The 21,653-nt window shown below is 41.3% G+C and overlaps 1 protein-coding gene across 1 annotated transcript; it reads right to left on the bottom strand.

Moving 5' to 3' along the window:
• Window positions 1-868: 868 nt before the first annotated feature.
• GPNMB (glycoprotein nmb) lies at window positions 869-18,681 on the bottom strand. Its single transcript, XM_030971459.1, has 11 exons — window positions 18,519-18,681; window positions 13,494-13,643; window positions 12,660-12,803; window positions 11,154-11,333; window positions 9,919-10,077; window positions 9,144-9,452; window positions 7,850-7,972; window positions 7,058-7,160; window positions 5,940-6,145; window positions 4,339-4,426; window positions 869-3,565 (listed from the first exon to the last, which is right to left on the bottom strand). Exons 1-11 carry the CDS (start codon window positions 18,592-18,594, stop codon window positions 3,412-3,414), a joined length of 1,692 nt encoding a protein of 563 aa, XP_030827319.1. The 5' UTR covers window positions 18,595-18,681; the 3' UTR covers window positions 869-3,411.
• Window positions 18,682-21,653: the final 2,972 nt, after the last annotated feature.

Genomic DNA, 21,653 nt, shown 5'->3' with positions numbered 1-21,653 from the left:
GAGGTCCCTTCCAATCTGACAAATCTGGGATTATGGAATTCTGTGTGAATTATAAAGACCTGTAGTGATAAAAGCTTTGTCATTAAAGAAAATTTGACTATGCTGCATGAAGCTGAAAGTGATTGTTTGTATTAATAAGGCACAGTGTCTGGATGGCTCTTGAAAAGTTTTGTTTCATTCCTCTACAATTCCTTCAGAGACTGGTGTTCTTTAGCCTTGATTTCTGCTTAAAAATTCTTTTGGTAAGAAAAAAATGCCACATCTGATGAGCCTTAATTGTGTGCTATAAAAAATATTCAAGAAAAAAAGGGGGGAGGAGCAAAACAAGTGGTTTGAAGTAACAGCTCAATTTTAAAAGTAATTCTTAACAAACTTGCTACCCAACTGATGTTTCTGTTTCTCTTGAAGACAATGTTTGAAAGGATGTTCTTTCTATGAAGACAATGTACATTTATCTTTGATGTCATTCTTGATGTTATTTCTCTAAAGGGAATGCCTGAAACCTGTCTTGTAACATTTGCTGACATTCACAAATCTGTTGTTTGTCAGCTGTTCTTCTTGCCTTTGAAGGACATGAAGCTCATTTGTATCCTGATCTGTTCTGAAATGGTGTCATCTGGGTGTTAAGAAAGTCTCCTTGCCTTTCAGGTTTCTGGTGCCATTGCTCTGAGAACAATTGAAGGGAGACTGCAAAATCACCTTGATAACCCATGGTAGAGCCAGGTGTGGGCTGAGGGTAAGGCAGATCCCGTGTTTTATGGAGGTAGACACTCTTGAGATCCATAATTCAGCAACTCATCAAGTTGCTTATGTTGCAGTTTCTTGTTCTGAGACAAAGCAGTGAACTCTTTAAAATCATTACATGGTTTATTTGTCAGTGCATCCATTGTATAAAAGTAAAGATGTATGAAATAGAAGTTACAGCTGGAAAGGCAAAATGGTGATATAAAAATGTAGTATTCTGACATGGCACTTAAAGGGAGACAGTGCAAGATATTCCTAATGCTTAGGTTAAAGTATAAAAAAGTTCTTAACAAATGTCTGAAAGCAGTTTTCTATGCAAAAGCTTAAGATGTCTTAAGATGTCACCTAAGATGCAACACTTTGCAGAAACAAGATGTTTTCTGCATGTAGCCCAGGTTGTAGCCTGCATCTTCACTGATCCTGAGCTGTGACAGATTTTGTGTTTTCATGCTTCATTACAGGTCATCTTAAGCTTTCCACTAAACCCCTGTCTGCCTCAAGCTAGAGCAACAAATACAAATTACAGTCCTGCCTGACTGATAACAGAGCACACACTTAAACAGTAATTTTTTGCAGAAAATATGTTTCCTCTTTAAGTCAGAAAATAATTTGAGATGCTAGTTCTTAGACAATAGGATGTTACGTGTGAGGAAGATGGAACAATAGCAAATACACTGCTTTTAATAATACAGCTGAAATAGCCACGAAAGAATTAAAATAATGAGAGAACCTGGAAACAAAAGAAGAAAAGGGGCTGTTGAATTTTAGAGCTAAAGAATTAATCTCACAGGTATGTTGGAATCTGCATTTTTAAAAAAATATCCTTAAGTCATTGAAAGGTGTCTGTGCACACTGGGAAGGGGCAGTGAAGACTAGATTCAGATTACTAATGATAAGCATTTTGAAGATCTGCTAAAACACTAGGGAAATTTGTAATTATGTTTTGTTTATAATTATGTTTATAATTACATATTGCCACAGGAACAGAAAACAGTATGTATCAGAGATATTTCAAGACATGTTAAATAAGCTAATTATATTGAAATACAGATCTTCAAAGAATTCAGTGTTTAGAAATTGATTATGTAAGGTCATTTGCCCAGCCTCCATTTTGGCTATAACCTTTGCTAACAATGAAGGAGTTTTTTGAAACATGAGCTATAAAGAATTTTTGGTCTGTTTGCTCATCTCCATGAACCTTTTTAGCAACCTTTTCCCTTTCTGCAAATAAGATGCTCTCCTTTTCTCATCATGCAGTGAGCCAGCCTTCAGCAGTTGGTGCTGGTCTCACACTGTGAAATGCCATGATGCTGAGTGATGAACATGTGTGGCTGTGAGGCCAGATCACTTGTGGAAGGCCTCAGAATGAGTTCTTTTAACAGAATTGCAGCTAGGGTGAACAAGCGAAGGCACATTGATTCTGCATAAATTTACATTTTCTAAGGTGCACCATGTAAAAGCAGAAACTGGAGCTGAGTGTTTTAGTTGTCTTGGGGTTTTCATTTATTTGATTTAGTGGTCAGAGGGATGGAGGAGCAAGCAGAAATTAATGTCTCTTTACAGCAGGAAAGACAGAAAGGAAAAGAGAAGAGGAAAAGGCAGTTGAATGCTACCCCTTCCTGCTAGATCCCTTCTTCTGCTGACCCTTCATTGGGCATAGAGCATATCTGCCCCCTTGGGAGCAGTGCTGCCAGTCCAGTGTCTCAAGATCAATGGAAGCAAAGGAGGCAAAGGCAGCATCAGCAGTTGCAACTCAGAATTTTACATGGGACTCAAAGTTTGAACTGAGAGAGCCAAGCCAATGGGCCTCATCTTGTTGCCTGGGTGTCTGTGGTCTTGTTTATAGCGAGACTCCTGCACTGGTAGCCATGTCCAGTGGGAAGCTAAGTGTGTCCAGCCCTGTTTTCTGGCCCTGAGGCCAGCTGGCATTTAATGAGCTGCACCCATGCTATTGAACCCTGAAAAACAGGGTGGCTGCTGCCAAGCTCACAGTGGGGGCTGTGCCTCTGGTGGTTCCCAGAATCTGGGGTTTGCTTGGTGGGGAGCTGGCTGGCCTGGGGCCAGTCTGTGCTAGGACCTCCTGAGCAGTGCAACAGTGGCAGCAGCTCAGTGCCAATGCCTGGGAATGCCTGGGAATAGACCATGGCACGTTTCATTCCACAGACATAACACGTGCCTGCCCCCCATGTCTCTCTTTATAGCAAAGACAGGAATCCTGCTAAGGCACTAAGCAGCAATAAAAACTAAGTGTTTACAAGTTCGTTGGTTTGTAGGGGTTTTTGTCTTTTTTTTTTTTTAATTAACCTCTTCTCTCCCTCCCCCCCCCCTCCGCCCCTTCCAGATTTTGGATGGGATTTATTTTGCAGGTTGTTAACCTAGAAATAAGAAAAGCCAGATAAGGGGGTGGGGGTGGGGGGTATTAGTAATTCAGAAGAGTGTATCCTACATCACAAGCAAGAACAGCAAGTGCTTAAAACTACCTCGTTTTTCTACAAAAGACTACTTTAGTGTTGCTAATTGCACCAAGCCCCAAAAGTTACCATCCTGTCTACATGTGCTTTCACCTTACTCCCTGGGGTTTTTTTATAATAAGAAGAAAGCCCCGTTAAAGTACAGTTCAGATACAAGTGCTGTACTTAATCTAATAGTCAGTGTTACACTAAAGGTTTAAACAATGCCGGGTTTACTCTTCAGCAGAGGATTTCTCTCAGTGCTATTAGGGAAGAAAATGGCTTTGAAAGTGCTGAAGTAAGCAGTAAATCCCTCCTGCTTCTGTGTTTGTTCTGCACTCCTCTCAATAGGTTTGTATTGCTTGTATCTCCTGCAAGGAATGTGAACAGTTAGTTGCTGAAAGACTTCTAAAGAAGGGTGTACATTTAGCATGTGACCAGCGCATAAAAGCACTGATCATGTGCTCATCATGCATTCCCTTTCCTCCTCCCCTGTTCAATCACATCCAATGTCTGGCAGCCCTAGGTCAGTAGTGGTGACAGGGGCCTGGTTAGGCAGAAGGAGTGCTGCAGTACTGCTGCTCCATGGAAGTATGTGTTTCTCACCACTCACTGGGAAGGGTGAGCCCACACTTGACTCAGGAGTCTTCATGCAGTCTCAAAAGAGAACCTTCCAAAGTCTCATGAGAAACTTCCAAACTAATAATGCAGCAACGTGTGCTTCTGTCAACTACTGGCCTGCATGCTCAGCACCTTTTCTCCCCAAAGATTTTATTAATCAATTATTTAATGAAGAATTTGTTTGGTTTCACTGCATATATAAACCACATCATGCAGTTTGAGTTTGCTTTCTGCCTTGTTCCCAGGCCTGCTAGTATTACTGTTTGTGCTAATTTTGTGCTAATGGGCACAGACTGTGCCCTTTTTTTTCCTGAAAGTCCTTAACATCTGCATAATTTCCAGTGGTTTTATGGCCTAAACCAGTAATCTCGTTTCCTTGAATATTTGCCAGACTATTTGTGAGATGCAATAGTAACTAAACAAAAATGTAGCTAAAGCAAATTTAAATTGTTCAGTTAGTTAATTTAAATAATATTTTGACAGTTCTTGGAACTGTCTTTAATCACAGAAACTAGCAACTTACTTGTAAAGGACAAATGCCCCAATGGTAGCAAACACTGCCAACAAGCCAAGGAAGATAAAGACACCTTCTGTTGTTCCAGATGATGCTCCTATAGTTCAGAAAGTAGATTGAGCAAAAGTTAGCCTCTATTTTACAGTGAGATAGACTTTCCAAAGAAGATGCCATTTTTACTTATTGCTGTATGAATTGAAGCACAGTTAGTAATTCTAATATGCTGAGCATTGGAGGTCAGTGACTGGCAGGAGGTGGTGCTTTCACATCCTAATCCATGTAATTCTTGATTCCACCAGAGTGTGAGTTGTGCTTTGCCAGTTTTCTCATATGAGCCCTGCTCCTCAGACACATTGCTACCCTTGTAGCATGGAGAGGAATGAAAGGCCCTGTTGGCACCCCACAAGGTGAAACTAATTTGATCCTTGCCATTTGTTATGCTGGAGAAATGTTTACGCTGACTAAAGGATAACTTTGACAAAATTAGATGGGCTCATCCAGAAGGTGACTTAAAGCAGCAACCTCTCTTAGATCCTAATTCTGCTTTGAATATAGCAGAAGCCCCAAAGTTCAAGTCAGCTTTGCCCTCTGGAGGAAACCTAGACAGACCAGGCTTACTGGGCTAAAGCTAGTCTCTGTGAATACAGTTGAGAAAAACCCTTCTGCATGCTTAGTTTCACCTTTAGGAAGCAGAATGCACTTAGAGGTCACACATTGTGCCTTATTCATAATGAACTGATTTCAGTACAGATAAACTTACACCTAGATTAAATCAAACCATCAAAAATGCTGTGGAAAATGACTGCAAAGGCTCAGTTGTTTGGCTGGTAGTAATTAGAGAGTTCAGAAGAGTCACTGGGACACTGTAATAGGAAGTCAGGAGGGCAATGAAATGGGAGCAGAGAGGCAAGCTATCTTTTAGACTTCTGACTGAGGCTGAGTCTAATAGCTGGTTCTGTCAAAGTCTGCTTTGATAGCTATGAGCTAGACACAGTGATACTTATCCAACCAAAGGTGAAGCTCCTCTTTGGAAACAGTTTGGAAATGGTTTAGAAAGCCTGGGCAGACTCTGTAGTCACTGGATGTAACACAGATCATTCCAGAACATAATTCATCTTATCCTCATGTAGAAATAGAAGCCACGTTGAGGCCCATGGGCAGTAAAGAGGGCCTAGGGCAGCCAGCTGTGCTGCAGACTTTGATTCTGTCTCAAGTGAATTCCCCTCTATTTCTGCTATCTCTCCATGTGTGGAGTGGGCTGGCTGGCATGTTCCCCGCCTGCTTTTCTGGCCAACATTTTTCTGTGGAAACTTACATTATGGCTTAAGAACTGTTCATATTCTGTGATACTGAATAGCTTGTGTAATTACTGTACTCACTGGATTGTAAACAGAAGTTAAACCAAGGTCTAACAGCTATAATTCCCCCAGGGAAATAATCATCATTTTATCTTTGCATGGACTCTTAGACAAACTGGTGCAGTCTCAGCTGAGGCTTCCAGGCATAACAAGAACCCCCCTATGGACTCCTGTGTTCTCTCCCCCTGCAGGGAAATGACCACAGGGGGAAGCATTTCACCAACAACCCACGTCTGCTCTTTGTGGACTCACCTCCATTTACAGAGATCAGGGCACTGGCAAGGGCTTGGCTTGTGTCATCACCCAGGGTGATGTTTATGCAGTAGGTCCCAGGTTCCTCAAAAGCTCTCCTTATGGTGAGTAAACACTCATCCGTGACGACGATAGGGTCACACACCATGCTCTTGGACACCTGGCACGTGGGGTCAGAAACCACAGTGCAGACATCTGTGGGGAGACTGGCATGGGAAGAGAGAGCTCATTGCACCTGTGGAGTCCTGCCAGCCCACTTAGCCCAGTTCACAGACACATTGCACTGGTGCACCAGTTTTATGCTGGTGCCTGTTGAAATCAGTGGCACTGTAGTAATTTAAGTGTATTTTATTAATACTATATGTATTTTTTGCATACCTATACATTATATATGTACATGTGGATTTTATATAGAATACATGTATACAATCTGTATAATTATCTGCTTGTTTTGCTTATCATTTAACATTTTATGGTGATCACAGGATTACCTGCACCAAATGAACTTATAGAGTCCCTGACCTTTAATACACTTAATACACATCTTTAAGAAAGGAATGCAGATGCTTTTAAGTAGTATCTATCATGTGCTGAAAAAGGAAATACTCCCTTAAGAGAGGTTAATTGTATTCCAGTTGTATTACCACGGTGTTTCTTGTAGTTCTTAGTCCTCTCAACTCTAACCTTCTAAGACCTAAGAATATTAGTCCAATGTTTTTGCATCCAAGAAGTTGCTTGGACTCACCCATTTGCTCCAAGTGTCAAAAACTCATGGGCAAAAAGAAAGGATTTCCTTACAATTTCAGTAAACTTCTTCCTGCTTTACTATAAGTGCTGAAATCTTGTCTTGGCCGGGAGACTGTAAATAGTTTTTTCCCCACAATCAGTTCCTTATTTTTACTGAGACTGGATGTTTGCTCTGAATCCCAAGTCCCTGGCAGTGGCCTCTGTTGGCATAGTTTAAAAATGAGACTTGCATTATCTTTAGTTCCCATCAAGAAATAGAAACACTGCAGTTCCCAAATTTTGTTCGTACATCTGCATCTAAGTGCATATAGCATTCCAGCACCTAATTAGTTTTAAACAGGGAAGATTGACAGCTTCATTCACACACTTACCTCCCTTGGCAGGTAACAACGAAGTCAACCAGTGAGTTTTCAGCTTGACTTTCTGTCATCTGGATGCTTGTCATCTGAATAATATTTACCTCGAGGATTCCCTCTGGGAGAGGAAACACACATCAACTGTAGGACACATGACAAGCTTTGAAGTCTATGCGTACTGAACCTCGAGTGTTTGGCTGATGCTCAGTTCAGGTCTTGTTTTTCATAACCTCCTCCCTCCCTTAGCACTCCTCTTGAAGGCTTTGAAAGCTGAGAAATTTTCCAGTGCTTTCCCTGTGAGGCTGCTCCTTTCTGGTCTGCCTTTTTTCCCCCTCATTATTGTTATTTACTTCCTTATTTTGCTAAATCACTTCCCACTACATGAGATTTCTCTGTATTCAAAGGCCAGTTCAACCTTATGTAAACCTCCTCCCCAGCCCATGTGCTCCTGCTGTGGCATGTTCAGAAGCTGGTGACAGAGAAAGGAGTGACACAATGCCTGTCCCCACCAGCGCACGGGGTCAGCCATCAGCAGGGATCCAGACCAAGGTGCAGCCTCACGTGTCTGAAAGCAAGGGGTCACAACCGCTGCAACTAGCCCCTGGCAGAGTGCAGGCAGAAACCAAAGTCAGCCAGTTAGATGTCTGCACATTAATCCCTAAAACTCTCAGCTATGTCCCTGAGAAGGATCTTTTTGTGGATCTCATGTAATTGATAAAAACTCATCTAAAAAACATTATTTCTTCCATGCATTGTTGTTCATTGTTAACATCATTCCGCTGTTCAGGTGTTGACACACATCCTTACCTACAACATCAATACTGCTTCCATAGTATCCATTTCTGTAAATATGGCAGCCTCCATCAGGATTGTCCTCCACTGACTCCACAGTGGGAGAAGAGTCAGAATCAGAAGATGGTCCAGTTGTAACTGTTCAAGGCAGAAGAGACAGAGATGCAACAACTTTAGACCAAGCTCTGCTTTGGGTTATTCTGAACACAGCCACATGTTCCAGCTGTTCCTTCATTCCACAGGCTGTCAGTGGCCTTGGTTTGCAGCTGTGCAGTCATGTATGTATCTGTGTAATGAGCTCATGGCTGTAACCCCTAAAGAAAACACATGTGCCCAGCTTTAGAACCCCAGAGTGGCCTGGGGAGCCTCACTCCAAAAGCTACCTGGCTAGTCACCCATCTCTGTGAAATAAAAGGGAGACTACAAGGTGTAATACTTCTGTAAAACCCTCAAATCAATTATATAAGAAATCCAAAGGCCAATAAAACATTTAAAATGCTTTTTTAAAAGCTGGTATTTTCCCACTGCTCTACATTACAGCTAGTGGAAAAATGAAGAGGGGAAGTGGTGAAAATTATATCTTTCCTTTCATTTTTCATTCTCACTCCATATTTTGGTAAGAGCACATATTAAAAATATGAAATTTGAAAAATATAGCCACATTTACAGTTTCACAGTAGCATTATTATGGCTGAAACTGCAGGCCATCTTAAAACCCTCTGAGATGATAAACCAATGCTGAACATAATAAAAGTTATTCTGAAATATGTTAGTCAATAAATTTAAAGTGGAAAAGCTGTTCTGGGTTAATGCCATGTGGAAATCCCATATTTTTGAATATGACTAGGTTTTTCTAGTTCAATCCAATCCCATTTAGTTTTGGACGGAAGTTAATGCAATCCAGAAAGGAGCTTGCTATAATAGGGTTCTGAAATTCCTTTTTCTCACTTGAAATTTACATCTTACCTCAGAAGATGACCCTGAGTAGACAAGGCTAAAATCTCCTGACCAAGTGTGGCAGAGATAATACAAACTTACATTTATGTTCACCTGAAGACCTTTGTATGCTGTAAGTGTAGTGGTAGAATTGGATGCATAAGGAGTTAAATGTGTAAGGGATCCCCACCACAGAATTCTAGAAGAGTTAATGCTTATTGATTCTGTCTCTAAGCCAGTTTTATAGAGAGTTTCCAGAGGCTTGCAGCTCTTTCATGATGACAGTAAAACTACCAAAGAAATTAACTTAAAACATCAGAATATAGAGTTTTAGCATAGCTCCTAATGCCAGTGCTGTTTGATAAGTGCTTACCTGCTGAGGTGGGCGGTGGTGCAGTGGGTGTTACTGGCCTGCAAGGTACAGGTATAATGGCTTGGACAGTTAAATTCAGAGTGAAGTTTCCTTGCAGAGTGTAGGTGTGAGATGTACTAGAACCACTGGCTACAAATAAGCCACTTCCATCTCCAAAGTTCCACTTGTAGGAGATGGCAGAATTATTCAGATAGTAGCTGGGATCATGGATCTTCACATCAAACGTAATTGGTGAGTCTTTGATGAAAATGGAGTCTGAGATGTTGCGGTCATGTTTTTGGAACATACTCACAATTACTGGAATTTTGTCTGGAGGGGGGGAAAAAGAGGTAAATAAATAAAGCAGAGATACCTGGCTGCAAACAATAAACAGTTCCAAAGCCCCTGAAAAGCAACAGCCAGAATGTGAGATGCAAACATGGTATCTTTAACACAGGTGTGTACTTTAATTTGATTTATGACGTGAGGAGTGAATGTCAGTACGAAACAGCCAGAAAAATATGGGAACAAATGAGGAATCACAGACATCTGTGGAAGATTGCATTATCTCTCATAAATTGTTTTCCATTGAAAAGTGGAAGAGTCACTACTGAGCTAGCCAAAAAGGTTACTTAAGCTACTCAAGGCAATTTACCAGAGATTCCACTTTCTTGCTAAAAACCTTTATCAGGCCAATGTCTTCTTTTCATGCCAGATGATGCTTGTGCTGAATTTTTTAACAGCTAAACAACAAACACCCCCAGCATGTCACCACAGCCAGTTCCAGCACACTCACCTGTCACAAAGTAGGTGGTTTTTGCTCTCGCAACCGGAACGAATCCTGAGTGCCCTCTCCTGTAAATTGACACTGCCATCCCGTGTTCACCAAGGGTGATATTTGCTGTGTTCACTGAAAACTTCGCTGAAGATCGTCCCGTTGTTTCATAATACTGACCTGAAACAGAACGTGAACTTAACATTTTCCCCCTCAACCTTGCCACAAGTTGGTTTATGAGAGGCAAAGTCTCTGAGAATCTTAGATTGTCAAAATCAAAATTAATAGTTTAGAAATGTCTTCCAATAATCTGACAGGTGATTTTGAAGGACTGGATACTTTTACAGCGTGTTTACTCACATAAATTCTGGTTTTTCAGAGTTGCCAAAAAGATGTCCCCAGTTTCACTAATCCAAGAAAAAATTGCCAAGACATCTACCTCTTTCCAAAGCAGTTACATTACATTAAGTCATTAGGACTATGTAGTGGATAGTGTGAGGCATTTTAAGTGATCTTGTGTTTGCTTTCAGCGTAGCCAGAAGATACAATACCTCTTGCTTCATACTCTAGAACCATTTCTATATATTCAGTTATTTGCCTTTTTAACTGCTGACTGAGGTAGGCAAATAGTATCACCTCTGCATAAAATTTGGAATATTATTATTATTATTACTCATACTGACAATAATAGTGATTTAGCCAGGAGAACTGAAGGCACTGAGATTTAGTGTGTAGCCAATGGCAGGAATAGCCCAACCATTACACACTCGGGAGCAGGAAATGTTGAAAATCAGCATCTGTGACCAGAGCAGCAGAACAGCCAGTGGCAGTTCTCACCTCCCTAGAGACAAGAAGTGCTGCACTGTTAAACTGGTGATACACAGCGCTGTGTTCTCTCTTAAATCTAAAAGTCTTAAGTGGCAGTGAGCTGTCAATAAATCATCTGACTGACCTGCTCAGACTCTCTGTTTTCCTAGAAAAAGATCTTGAGTAATACTGAAAGGAAATTAATTTTCTTCAGTGGTAGCATTGTGACTGCAGGTTTAAAGAGAATCTTCTGGTAATCCATGATTTCTAAACCAAACAAATTATGGACTCTCTGGAAAAATGGGGAATTAATTCAGTATTTCCACTCAAGAGTGTGGAATAATTTTTAAATTGCTTTTAGTAAAACATACTTGACAAATGAGTTGTGTACAAAGGGAATATAAGGTTTGCAGCATCACCCCAACCAAGGCATGTGTTGCAGTACTAACCAAAAGTGTGAAACACATAGACAAAGTTCCTTCTCCTCCAGCCTGGGTGGTGAGGGAAAGGATGTCCATCTGGGAATACATTGTGGCTGTGGTTGCTTGCACAGTTTTCCCAGCCACAGCTGTCAGTCCATTCAGTCCAGTTGTAGACATAGACTTGCTGATCCATGGAAGCTGGAGGATCTAAGGATAGAAGTAGGACATGTTCTGGTCAACTGAGAGGTATGCAGAGAGTCAGAAAACAGGAGGCAAGCACTGCAGGTTATGGCAGTGGCTGCCTTTAAACAGCAGGTGAAGTGGGGTACTTTTAGACTGACCTTAATTCTTTTTTCCTGAAGTTGTGCTTTGTTTGGTTTTTAATGTAAACACAAAATAGTTCTGTCTTGGTGCTATTTTACTAGGAAGTTTAAAAAAAACTTTACTGTCTCATGGGCCAGACACAATTTAGAAGTGCTTGCCCAAAAACTTGCTGTTGACTACACAGGATGCTACTGTTTCGCTGAGGGTAATGGAGCTACCTAAATATTTGGCAGGCAGAATCTAAAATTGTAAGTACAAAGAGTGGCTGTGAAAGGATTGTAAGGAAGTGACTTTGTTTTGTCAGAAAAGTTTTCTATGGCACCTTGAAATAACTTAGACATGAATTTCTGTGATTTTCTGAATAGTAAATGGGAAGTTTCCTCCCCCATACAGCACAGCAGATATTAAGTAGAATATGGATATAAGCTGCTAACAAAATATTAGATAGTTAACTGCAACTTAGGCTGACAAAAAAGTTGCTGATATGCCTTGAAATGAAAATTACTTTGATCAGTAAAAAAATTTGTTGAACATTTATGCATTCAGAGGATGAAAGGAACAACAGCGTGTGTTGTTCTAGACGCAGCAGCTTAAAACACTGGAATTATGATAGGCTTTTTTCTCCATGTAGTAGTAAATAAAATGAAAAAGGTGATTTTCTGAGGAACATATTGCTTGATTTTTAGATGTTTATTTGTTCATTTTTTAATTCCTAAAATGTGGAAGTGTGAGATTTACTTTTTTGTGCATATATGGTAACTGAATTCTACAATTCATAATTGAAAAAACCCCCCTCATTTTTATAATTTGACAGATTTATAAGCTTGAAAGAAAACAGTGTAACTGTGCAACATTGTGCCTGAGCTGGAAAAGCAGTAACAGTTCTGTTGGGAAGTCAGATTATGTGACTATTTTGTGAAGGCAAGTTTATAGCTATGGTCAGTCTCAAATTACCTGGTCAGTGTATATGGAGTGGGGCAGAGCTCTAAAAATACCACAGTGATCTTCTTAGGAAAAAACTGGTGTGGCACAGCCCAGGCATGTACAGGTAAATGTTCTCAGTTATCAGTTATCAGTTATGAGTTATCAGTTAAATCCAGCATGGCTGCTGTTCACTGGGTGTGCCTGTGGTGCTTTCAGAGCTCAGTGACACACTCACGGCAGCACAGGCAGGTGTGAGCCTGGCGCAGGGAAATTGCCATTACCTACCCCGGGTACAGTTGCTCCTGTATACAATGTTGCCATCATTATCTTCTGTCTGGCACTTGGGAAACTGGAGAGTCACCACAAAGCTCACGTTGGATCCTACCAGTGCTGGGCTGTCACTGTCCAGTTTGGCTGTCACCCTTCCACCTGAAAAAAAGAAAATTGGTCTTTGCTGCAGCAGAAGCTGCCATCAACTTGCACCATTTACAGCAGAAATGCGTTCTTGGTTACTCTGTTTCTAAGGGCTTTTGTGCTCCTAAGTCACTTGTGCTCTTACCAAAACCCCAACTTCAAGCAATCAGAGGGACTCAGCGTATCCCCCCAGATCACTTACTGGTCTGCCATTAATTTTCTTCCTAGAGCTAAGAATATTGTTTTCTACTTGTGGGGGTCAATATATCTCAAAGGAGAAGATTTGTATTTCTCCCCAGGGATAGTCATTTGCCCTCAGCTCAGACCCAGTGGCAATAGACATGGTCTTTGCTGGAGCTGTCAGTCTGAAGCCCACATGCCCCACTGAGGTAAGAGTTGAAGCTGCCCGTCCTCCAGAGCATGCTCCTCATAATGGATTGTGCTGGAGCCCTGACCAGTACTCCTTGGTAAGTATTAATGTCTTAGATTAGTCATAATGGGAAAGCATTTTATGAAACAACTCACTGTTCTGCTTGTCCTCAGACAACCCCCTGGGGATGGTATCAAACCCAATCCTCCCTAACTTGCCATTCTGTGCAGCAGTGGATATTGCCCCTATGAAAATGCTCTATAGCACCTGCACTCTGTGGACTTTGTGGCCACTACAGTTTTTCAAGTGTCTTTGAAATGTGTATGTGCTATCACCTTTCCAGCAGTCCTTCCATCTGGGATCTCCGTCTTCCCAGAAAGGATAAAGTTTTTCATCCCATTTATTTTGATCACTAGACCAGCCTTGTAGCTTCTTGTAGGATGTCACAGGAGAAGTGCTTCCATGGTTCAACACATCTTGAAACCCTAGAGAGAAAATCAAACATCAGTGTTAATGTAATGCAATTTTCCCTACTACTCTATAAAAACATTACTCTTGTGCTGAACTTTAATCATGTACTTGTAGGAAACTTTCCACCAGTAGAAAATGATGGAATTTTATCATTGCAGCTATAAACACTTATCAAGTATAATCAACACAAAGACAATTCCGCCATTGTCAGACTGACATATTTTTCGACTTGCAGTATTGCAAACTTCCCAGACAAGGAATAAAAATGTTTACAATGTTTTGATCGTATCAGAGCAATGGTTTGCAGGAGTTTACATAACCCTGCAACAGTCAGGCTCTCTGCACAGAGGTTGCTTGATTTCTGACTGCTTTGCCTGGTAATAAATCTACAAGTAAAAGGCTAATGGGATAAATTCATTCTGTGTCTGAGTTGTGCTCTAGTGGAAGTTGTGCCAGGAATTAGTTTTGACCCAGTGCAGCTCCTCTGGTGAGTTGGCTGGTGGTTTGGGTGGGAGGAGTGGAACCAATTATAACAGAAGCTGGTATTTCCAGAAAAGGAAATTTAGAGCTGAATAGTAAATTCAATCTGTTTATAATATAACAACAATAACATATTAACTTCATGCCTTTTATTTAGAAATGGCCCCGATATTAAACAACTTCAATAACCTCTTTCTTCTCATATTACTACAAATGATGGGCTCAAACTTTTCCCAGGCTTCTAGGATCCCTCTTTCTGTCACAAAGGACACATAGTGGAAAGCAACGTAAATATCCAAGTAACGTGTAGGAACACGTTGGCCACTGTAGGATGCCATAAAAATATGTTAATAAGAGGGCTCATGGGCATAGTTCCATGAGAGCCTGGAGGCTTTAAAGAGCTCTGCCATGTTAATCAGGTAAGGTAGCATTCTGTCACAACATTAAGGGAGTTAGAATTTGTGCTTTCCATGGCTTTATAGTAAAGGTACAGCTGATGCAGATTTATACTTAGATTTATACCCAAGTGCAACAAAGTTCTGGATGACTTCAAAGAAAATGCAGAGACCTGTAAGAAGGGCAGAATTTCCCTCTATGCTGTAACCTGACTGGTTGCATTGGAATTTTTCCAAGCTTTGGAAAAGACACAGAGCAGGGGTAGCCAGTTTAAGCACGGTTTTTTTGCAGGTGGGTGGCTCCTAATTTTACTGCAAGAGAGAATCAGAGAAACAGCTCAGAAGAAGAGGCAGGAGCTGCTTTCTCTTGGTGTTTTATTGCCCAGTGAGAGTTCTGCTGGGCAGGAAGAACATCCCTTGGCCAGTCCCATCCCCACTCTGAGCTGACGCTGGTAGCTCTCTCCCCACTCTTGAGGGCTGAAGGGTTTGAGGAAAATAACAGATTTTGCACTCAGAGACACAATCTCCCACAGACTTTTGCCCTCCAGGAACTCCCTGCAGTCTCACTTAAATCACTTGAATCAAGTCTTTCCTGCAGATTTAATATTTTTTGATGTGAGCAAGCATAATATTATGACTGGTATTTACTTAATGACCTGTATCACATGCTGTATTGTTTTGAGTCTTGGTCAGAAGGAGAGTTTGGTAATATTGTTGTTCAGAAACTTTGCTCAGGAAAAAAACAAATTAGCAATTATAAAAGTACTTCACAAATGCTTAGCAAGTTCAGTTACAATTTGGCTATCATTAAATTAATGTATCATTCAAAAGTAAATGGCTACATAATTTTTGAAATTTATTTTCCCATTCTCCTTGATTTTCTGTAAAAATTATTTAATGAATAAAAATGTTTTGATTTTGTCAGATCAAAACTTTTCAATCATTGTTTTTTCCCAAATGTTCAATTTATCAAAAACAGCTGGAGCACTTTTAATTTTATAAATGCTTTTAATTTTGTGTTTTCATTAACAATCCTTGAATTCAGAATTCATTTTCTAGTCCAGTAATAGTTGTTGTTACTGCTTCTAAATCACAAGCTGCTTAGGTATTTTTTTGCCTCTCTGATGTGCTTTGTTTATTTTAGTCAAATATAAAAGGTTTCACAAGCTTCAGGACAAGACAAAGATGGTTTTTCAGATGAGGAAAGACTTCTGCACTGGTTTCTCTAACACATGGAACTGAAGATTTTCAGTTGGTGAATCTAAAGGAACAAAAAGCTTTAATGTATTTCTTTTTTAACAATGAAAACCACTCAAGAACAGATGTTGGTCGTAACCAAAATTAGAGCAATTCAGTTCAAAATAGACAGAGTAATGTTATGCTCCAAGGAACAGATTCCTGTAATAGTTTTGGTGAGGTGATCATAGGGGAAGGGTTCTTATAGTTCAATTGACTTTCTCATTCTGGCTTTCATTTTGGTGAAAAACGTAGCAGAGACAAGTTCAGTGTTTCCTGTGAAAGTGTATTAGCCATGAAAGAGAGAATGAGAGCCAATGTTAGGACAGTAGAAATAGAAAGATGACCCAGCTAAAGAGGATAAAAGTGTATTAGAAGTAAAAAGGCTGATGGAATGGCACCAGACTGTAACATAAACTTTCTGAAGTTATGTATAAAAACATATAAAGCAGGACAAAAAAGAATTTGAGGAGCAACTTGAAAAAACATAAAAACTACAAATTAATCTTTTTCACCAGATATAAAATAAGTTGGAAAGCTTGCCAGGATGTATGGGGCCAGAAGATGATGTAGATGCAAAAAAAGCATTCAGGGAAGGTAAAGGAGTAGCACAAAAGTCAAATAGGTCAGTTGGTTTATATTTTCATTCACAAAGGAAGAACATAGGGAGTTTCTGTGAGAGAATTTTTTTTTTACAATGACAGAGAATATCTCTCAAAATGAAGTGTTGGCACATAAAACCCAATTATAGAACAAATCAACAAAATGACAAAGTTGTCTAGATAGGATGGCCCAAGTATGGAAGTTATTCAAGAGTGAAATAAATGAGCTATTAACCATAGCATGTAACATCTTGCTTAACACTGCTTCAGTGACTGAGAAACAAAAATTGGCAAATGTGATGACAGTTTTTAAAAACACTTCCAGGGAAGATTTAGAGGATTAAAAAAACCCTTTGGGGCTCAAGTTGGAGAAGCTGGTAGGAACAGCAGTGAAGAACAGAGCAAGTAGGTACAGTGCATTAATATGATTTGCCATAAAAGGAGTGCATTGCTCACAAACATATTCTGAGTTTTGCAAGGGAGACAGAGATCATGGGAACAAGGCTGACCTGCTTGTTACAGTCTGCCTGAGTTCCAGACAGCACTTGATGCGGTCCCTTGCTAAAGGAACATAAAGCATTATGTTACCGTGGGATAAGAACGAAGGATTGATTTCACATGAGTAAATGATTGGTTAGGATATTAAAAAAAAAATTATGAATAAGGGCCCAGTTTTCTTCATTGTAAAAATAATTTAAATGTTCATAATCTAGAAAATAGGTAACAGCAAAGTTCTTTAATCTGCTGAGGACTGTGCATTAAAGTAATAGAGGGGAGGACTGTATGAAATTAAATGACTCAAGAATAAAACTGTATTTAATTCAACAGAGTTAAATGTAACCTTACATTGAGAATATGGGGCTCTAAACTAGCTGTAAACTCAGAAATGGGATCTTTCAGCTTTGCAGTTTTGAATGCAGTACTCATTGGTAGTTGAAAACCTAGGAAAAGGCTAGATAGAGAACAAAGACGGGAACATCATTACAGCATTTTATAATGTCATGTCTTGAGTACTGTATGCTCTGTTCTCTGCAGCTCAGTCACTATAAAAGAACTGAAAAAATACAGAGAGGTGGCGAGGATGCTACAAAGGGATAGAATTGTTTCCATATGAGGAACAGCTGTATAGACTGTGTCTTGAAGCCTGGGGAAGAGGTGACGGGAGAATATAAAAACAGAACCATGAACAGCATGGAGGAAGAAGCTGAAGGAACAAAAGTTAAGGGGAATCAAATGAAACCAGCAGGTCACAGGTTCTAAGCACATGAAAGGTACTTCTTCACATAAGATTCAATTAAGGTGTGAAATTTTTTGCTGGCGGGACGTAGTGTGTCCCAAAAATTTACACGTGTTGCAATGAAAACCCAAAATGCATGAACAGATGGAAAAAGTCTAGTAAAAACTGTTAAATACAATGACTATGCATCTGACAGAGGCAATTCTATAAATGCTATAAATCATCAAAAGCTGGGAAAGTGTCCTGACCTGCACAGTTATACATCCAGTACTATTCTCCATTGGAGGCAGGTACAAAGCTAGATGAATGCTCAGATGGACTTCAGCTTTTAAGGTTTTCAATTTCCATACTGTACATTCTGGAATTTGAGCTTAAAATCCCATTTCTACATTCCCAGCCCTGAGCTCAGGGAGTCATCCTAAGACTTGAGTCAAACTGGGAACCCGGAAAGAAGCAGATCAGCCCACTCCCTGCCCGCTGTGGCTTGCAGATCTAATTCCTTGGCTGGGCTCCTTGAGGTTTGTGATCCCCAGGTCCAAGTGTCCCAGTGGGGAGCACAGTTTCTGACCTGGCCTCTCCCAGGCACAGCTGAGCCAAGCCAACTGTGCAAAGTCCACTCGGCATCTGCCGTTTTAGCCATGCTTGAACTGGGGAAGCATTGCTAAGAACTCGCTGCCAAGAGCCAAGCTTTAGCTCCAGCCAGCTCCGTGTACCTGTGGAGCACAGGGAACAGATTACCGAGCAGTTCTCGGCACACTTCTCCAGCTCAGGCAGCTCTCGTACCGCGGCCAGGCCACCCTGCGGTGGGACCGGCTGTCGCCTCCTGCGCGGCGGGCAGGGCTCCGGCAGCCTCCCAGCGCCGGTGCTGGGAGCAGCCGCATTTCCTGGGCTGGCTGGGAGCTGTCCGGGGCAGGGATGCGGGGCAGGGGAAGCACTCACGTGTGGCGGCAGCGCAGAGCAGCCCCTGGGCCAGCAGCAGCAGCAGCAGCAGTGCGAGGGGCCGAGCAGCGCCCATGGTTCCAGAGCCGGGGCCGGGGCCTGCCGAGAGCTGCGCGCCGAGACTGCTCCGGTCCCAGCGGGAGGTGAGAGTGAAGCTGCCCCGCCGCTCTGCTCTCCGATTAAATGAAGGGCCCCGGGACTCATCATGTGATGGAATTAAGCAGAGATGCATGATTTTGTCTTCAGCTTCTTTCGGCTCATGTGCTTATGACTCATTCCCTTTGCTTTCAGCGTTCCCTGGGATTACTGAGAGACCTGTTTGGAGCCACACCATTCACCTCACAGGCATTTTTTATACTAGTTTTGCACTGTGATCAATTTTTGTACTTAATTTGTTTTTAAATTAAGAATCCAAATTAACTCTTGCCCCAGCCTGATTTACAAGTGTTACTGCAACAGCTCGCTGCATTTGATGAACCCATCGCTCCTTAACCACATGGCTCATCTCATATGCTGGGCAACAACTCTAAACTGAGTGGAAAATGGCCAATTCCAACACATTTCTTAACTGGGCTCCTGATCAGAGGTGATTGTTAAGGAAAATATTATTTAAACATTTAGTGGGTACATGCCTATCCAATCTAACCATGGCTAGAGGTGCCGTCACAGCCCCTGTGTGCTGATGGCCACTCAATATCCATGACCCTCACACAGACAACTGATTGTATAAACTTCTGGATTGTAGCAATAAACAAAAAATAGACTTTGCTGCCCAGCCTAACAATGAGGTATAACCAGTGGCTCAAGAGGGGCAGAGTAGATTGGCAAACACTGCACCTGGTGGTTCAAATTCAGGTTCAATGGGCTCGCCCAGCCCAGATGTTCTTCTACAGGCAGTGCAGCAGCTGCTTTTCACTGAAGCCCTGGCAGCCTTGTGAAGTTTTTGGCTGTTGTTTGCAGCAAAGAACGAGCTTTGGTAAGATGGCAAGGCATAGAGCCAAGTACAGTCCTCAAGAGAATTGAGTAGTAGTTTCAGTGGTCCCAGAGAACAGCACTTGTGAGTGTGACACCAGCCAGCCAGAAACCAGTGAGCTGGGCAGCAGTAAACCATTTTTATTTTGGGCAGGGCAGGTGGAAGTCCATCACTCCAAGGCACTGTCAACAGAATGAAGACATTGCCCAATGGAAAGGGATTTTAGAACTCTTGACTACTTTTTTTATTTTTTGGTCATTTCTTCTATTTTTCCAGTGATTTCTGTTAACTGTGTAGGTTATTACCACTACCCAGAGCACCCCAGCCAGCATTTCTCTGAGTAGTGCAGGCTCTGATGTCCAGTTCTATGGATGTTGCATATTTAGAATCCGTGCTTCAGCATCGTCCTGGCTGTAGCTAACCCTCCCTGCTGCTGCCAGCCAAGGAGCAGGGTGACAGCAACAGCCTTAGGGCTCCAGGCCTGTTTAAACTGAGCCCTCATTATCTGACAGAAACAAGGGGGAGCATAAATCCAAGTCAAAGCTGTGACTGACTGTGCAAAAAAAATCATATGACTGCAGCGTCCTCATGTGATTGTTGTTTTTTTTTGTTGTTATTCAATCAGCTCCATTCCCAGTTGAAATGTCAGGTTTCGAAGACATTCACAATTATTTTTTAAACCATGTGGGACATTAACTTTAATTTCACTCCTTTGTTTCCAGGTTGTTGATCCTAGAAGTGAAAAGTGACCTTCAAACACTGTGGTTCAGCACTGGGAGCCTGATCCAAAGTCTGCTGGGGAGAAAGGAAGTTTGAATGCTCATTCCCAGGAGGGTTTTGAGAACCTCCAGAGGAAAACTGCTGACAACAAATGCCTGTTAATTAAAACCAAAAATTTATCAGCCTAAAAACAATAAAGTTGGTTACGATGGAGTTTTTTGCCATGTTATTTGATACATGAAATTGTTACATAAATTTTGAGTGACAGTCTGAATAAGAACCAGCTGGTAGAAATTATTAAACATGTTGTAAATAGACTTCAGAGGCACTGAGGATCAGGCCTGTGGTTAGAGGAATCCAAACCCACCAGGGCTGGGCTAATAACTAAAAGGTGGCTTTACTGTGACACTCCAGTCCTTCACATTCTTCCTCCTCTGCTCTTGGGCCTTAGATTACACATTCCTGCAGGGCTGACACTGAAAATATTTGGGTCCATCTGTGGTGTGGTTGCAGCCAACATTCAGAAGAGGAGAGGAGAAGGGAAGAAAGAGCCAGGGGGAACAGAAGTGTAAAGGAAGTGAAAAGAATAAAAAGCTCAGAAAAGTATGATGAGTCAAGACTGAAGGGACCATCTGAAAACTGAGCTGACTTTCCTAAGTGCTCTTGCCATAGCTGACTTGTCTGAAAATGAGTGTCTGAATCTGAAGGGTTCTTGAAACCTGTGGATCATCATCAGATCTTAAATTACCTTTATAGTTTCTACATTATTATTCTTGGTCTCTGAGAAACAGCTTTGCAATTTAAACAAGTGAATTGAATAAAGGAAAAAAGGTTTGAAATATATCCTAAACATTCTCCCAGCAAAGAAACACACATTCAGGGAGATTTAGGGCTTCATCTGACAAAGAAGTGCGTGGGCAGGAAGTGCTTGGTACTTCACAGCTTTAGCAGCTCAGTTATTAAATCTCATTGGGGAGATACACATCTCTGCTACCTGAAGGCTGTCAGATGACAGGGTGTGAACACATCATGTGTACCTGCATGTCTAGACTGACAGAGCTGGCATGCTCACCCTGCTATCACACCACCATCAACGCAACACCAACACAGGAACTGTTTATTGCTGCTCACGGGAACTTTAACCAAAAAAAAAAAAAAAAAAAGAAAGAAGTGCAAAGGACAAAAAAAAAATAGAAAGGAAAGGAAAAAAAAAAGGGGATTTGAAGTATGAACTTGGCTTTTGGCCAAGAAAGTAAAGGAAAACAAGACAATCTTGGTTTGGCAGCCAGGTACATTTAGGTAAATATTGTCTGCCATTACCAGTGATCTACCTCTCAAGGGAACTCTGCTTAGGGCTTGACAAATTCTTTTCTTGGGAAGAAATGATCTGTGCCTTGCTTCACACGGGACAGTGGGCATCAGCTGATTGAACCAAACATGTA

This window comes from Camarhynchus parvulus, chromosome 2, assembly GCF_901933205.1.
Source record: "Camarhynchus parvulus chromosome 2, STF_HiC, whole genome shotgun sequence".
NCBI lineage: Eukaryota > Metazoa > Chordata > Aves > Passeriformes > Thraupidae > Camarhynchus > Camarhynchus parvulus.
This window is presented reverse-complemented; position numbering and strand designations above follow the sequence as displayed.

What these genes read in the sequence shown, in the direction of transcription:
- GPNMB (XM_030971459.1), bottom strand. Translation starts at nt 18,594, where the DNA reads ATGGGCGCTGCTCGGCCCCTCGCACTGCTGCTGCTGCTGCTGCTGGCC. An exon ending in GCTCTGCGCTGCCGCCACAC is followed by an intron (nt 13,644 to 18,518) that starts GTGAGTGCTTCC and finishes TTTTCTCTCTAG; the next exon opens with GGTTTCAAGATGTGTTGAAC. An exon ending in CAGGAGCAACTGTACCCGGG is followed by an intron (nt 11,334 to 12,659) that starts GTAGGTAATGGC and finishes TTCTATCCTTAG; the next exon opens with ATCCTCCAGCTTCCATGGAT.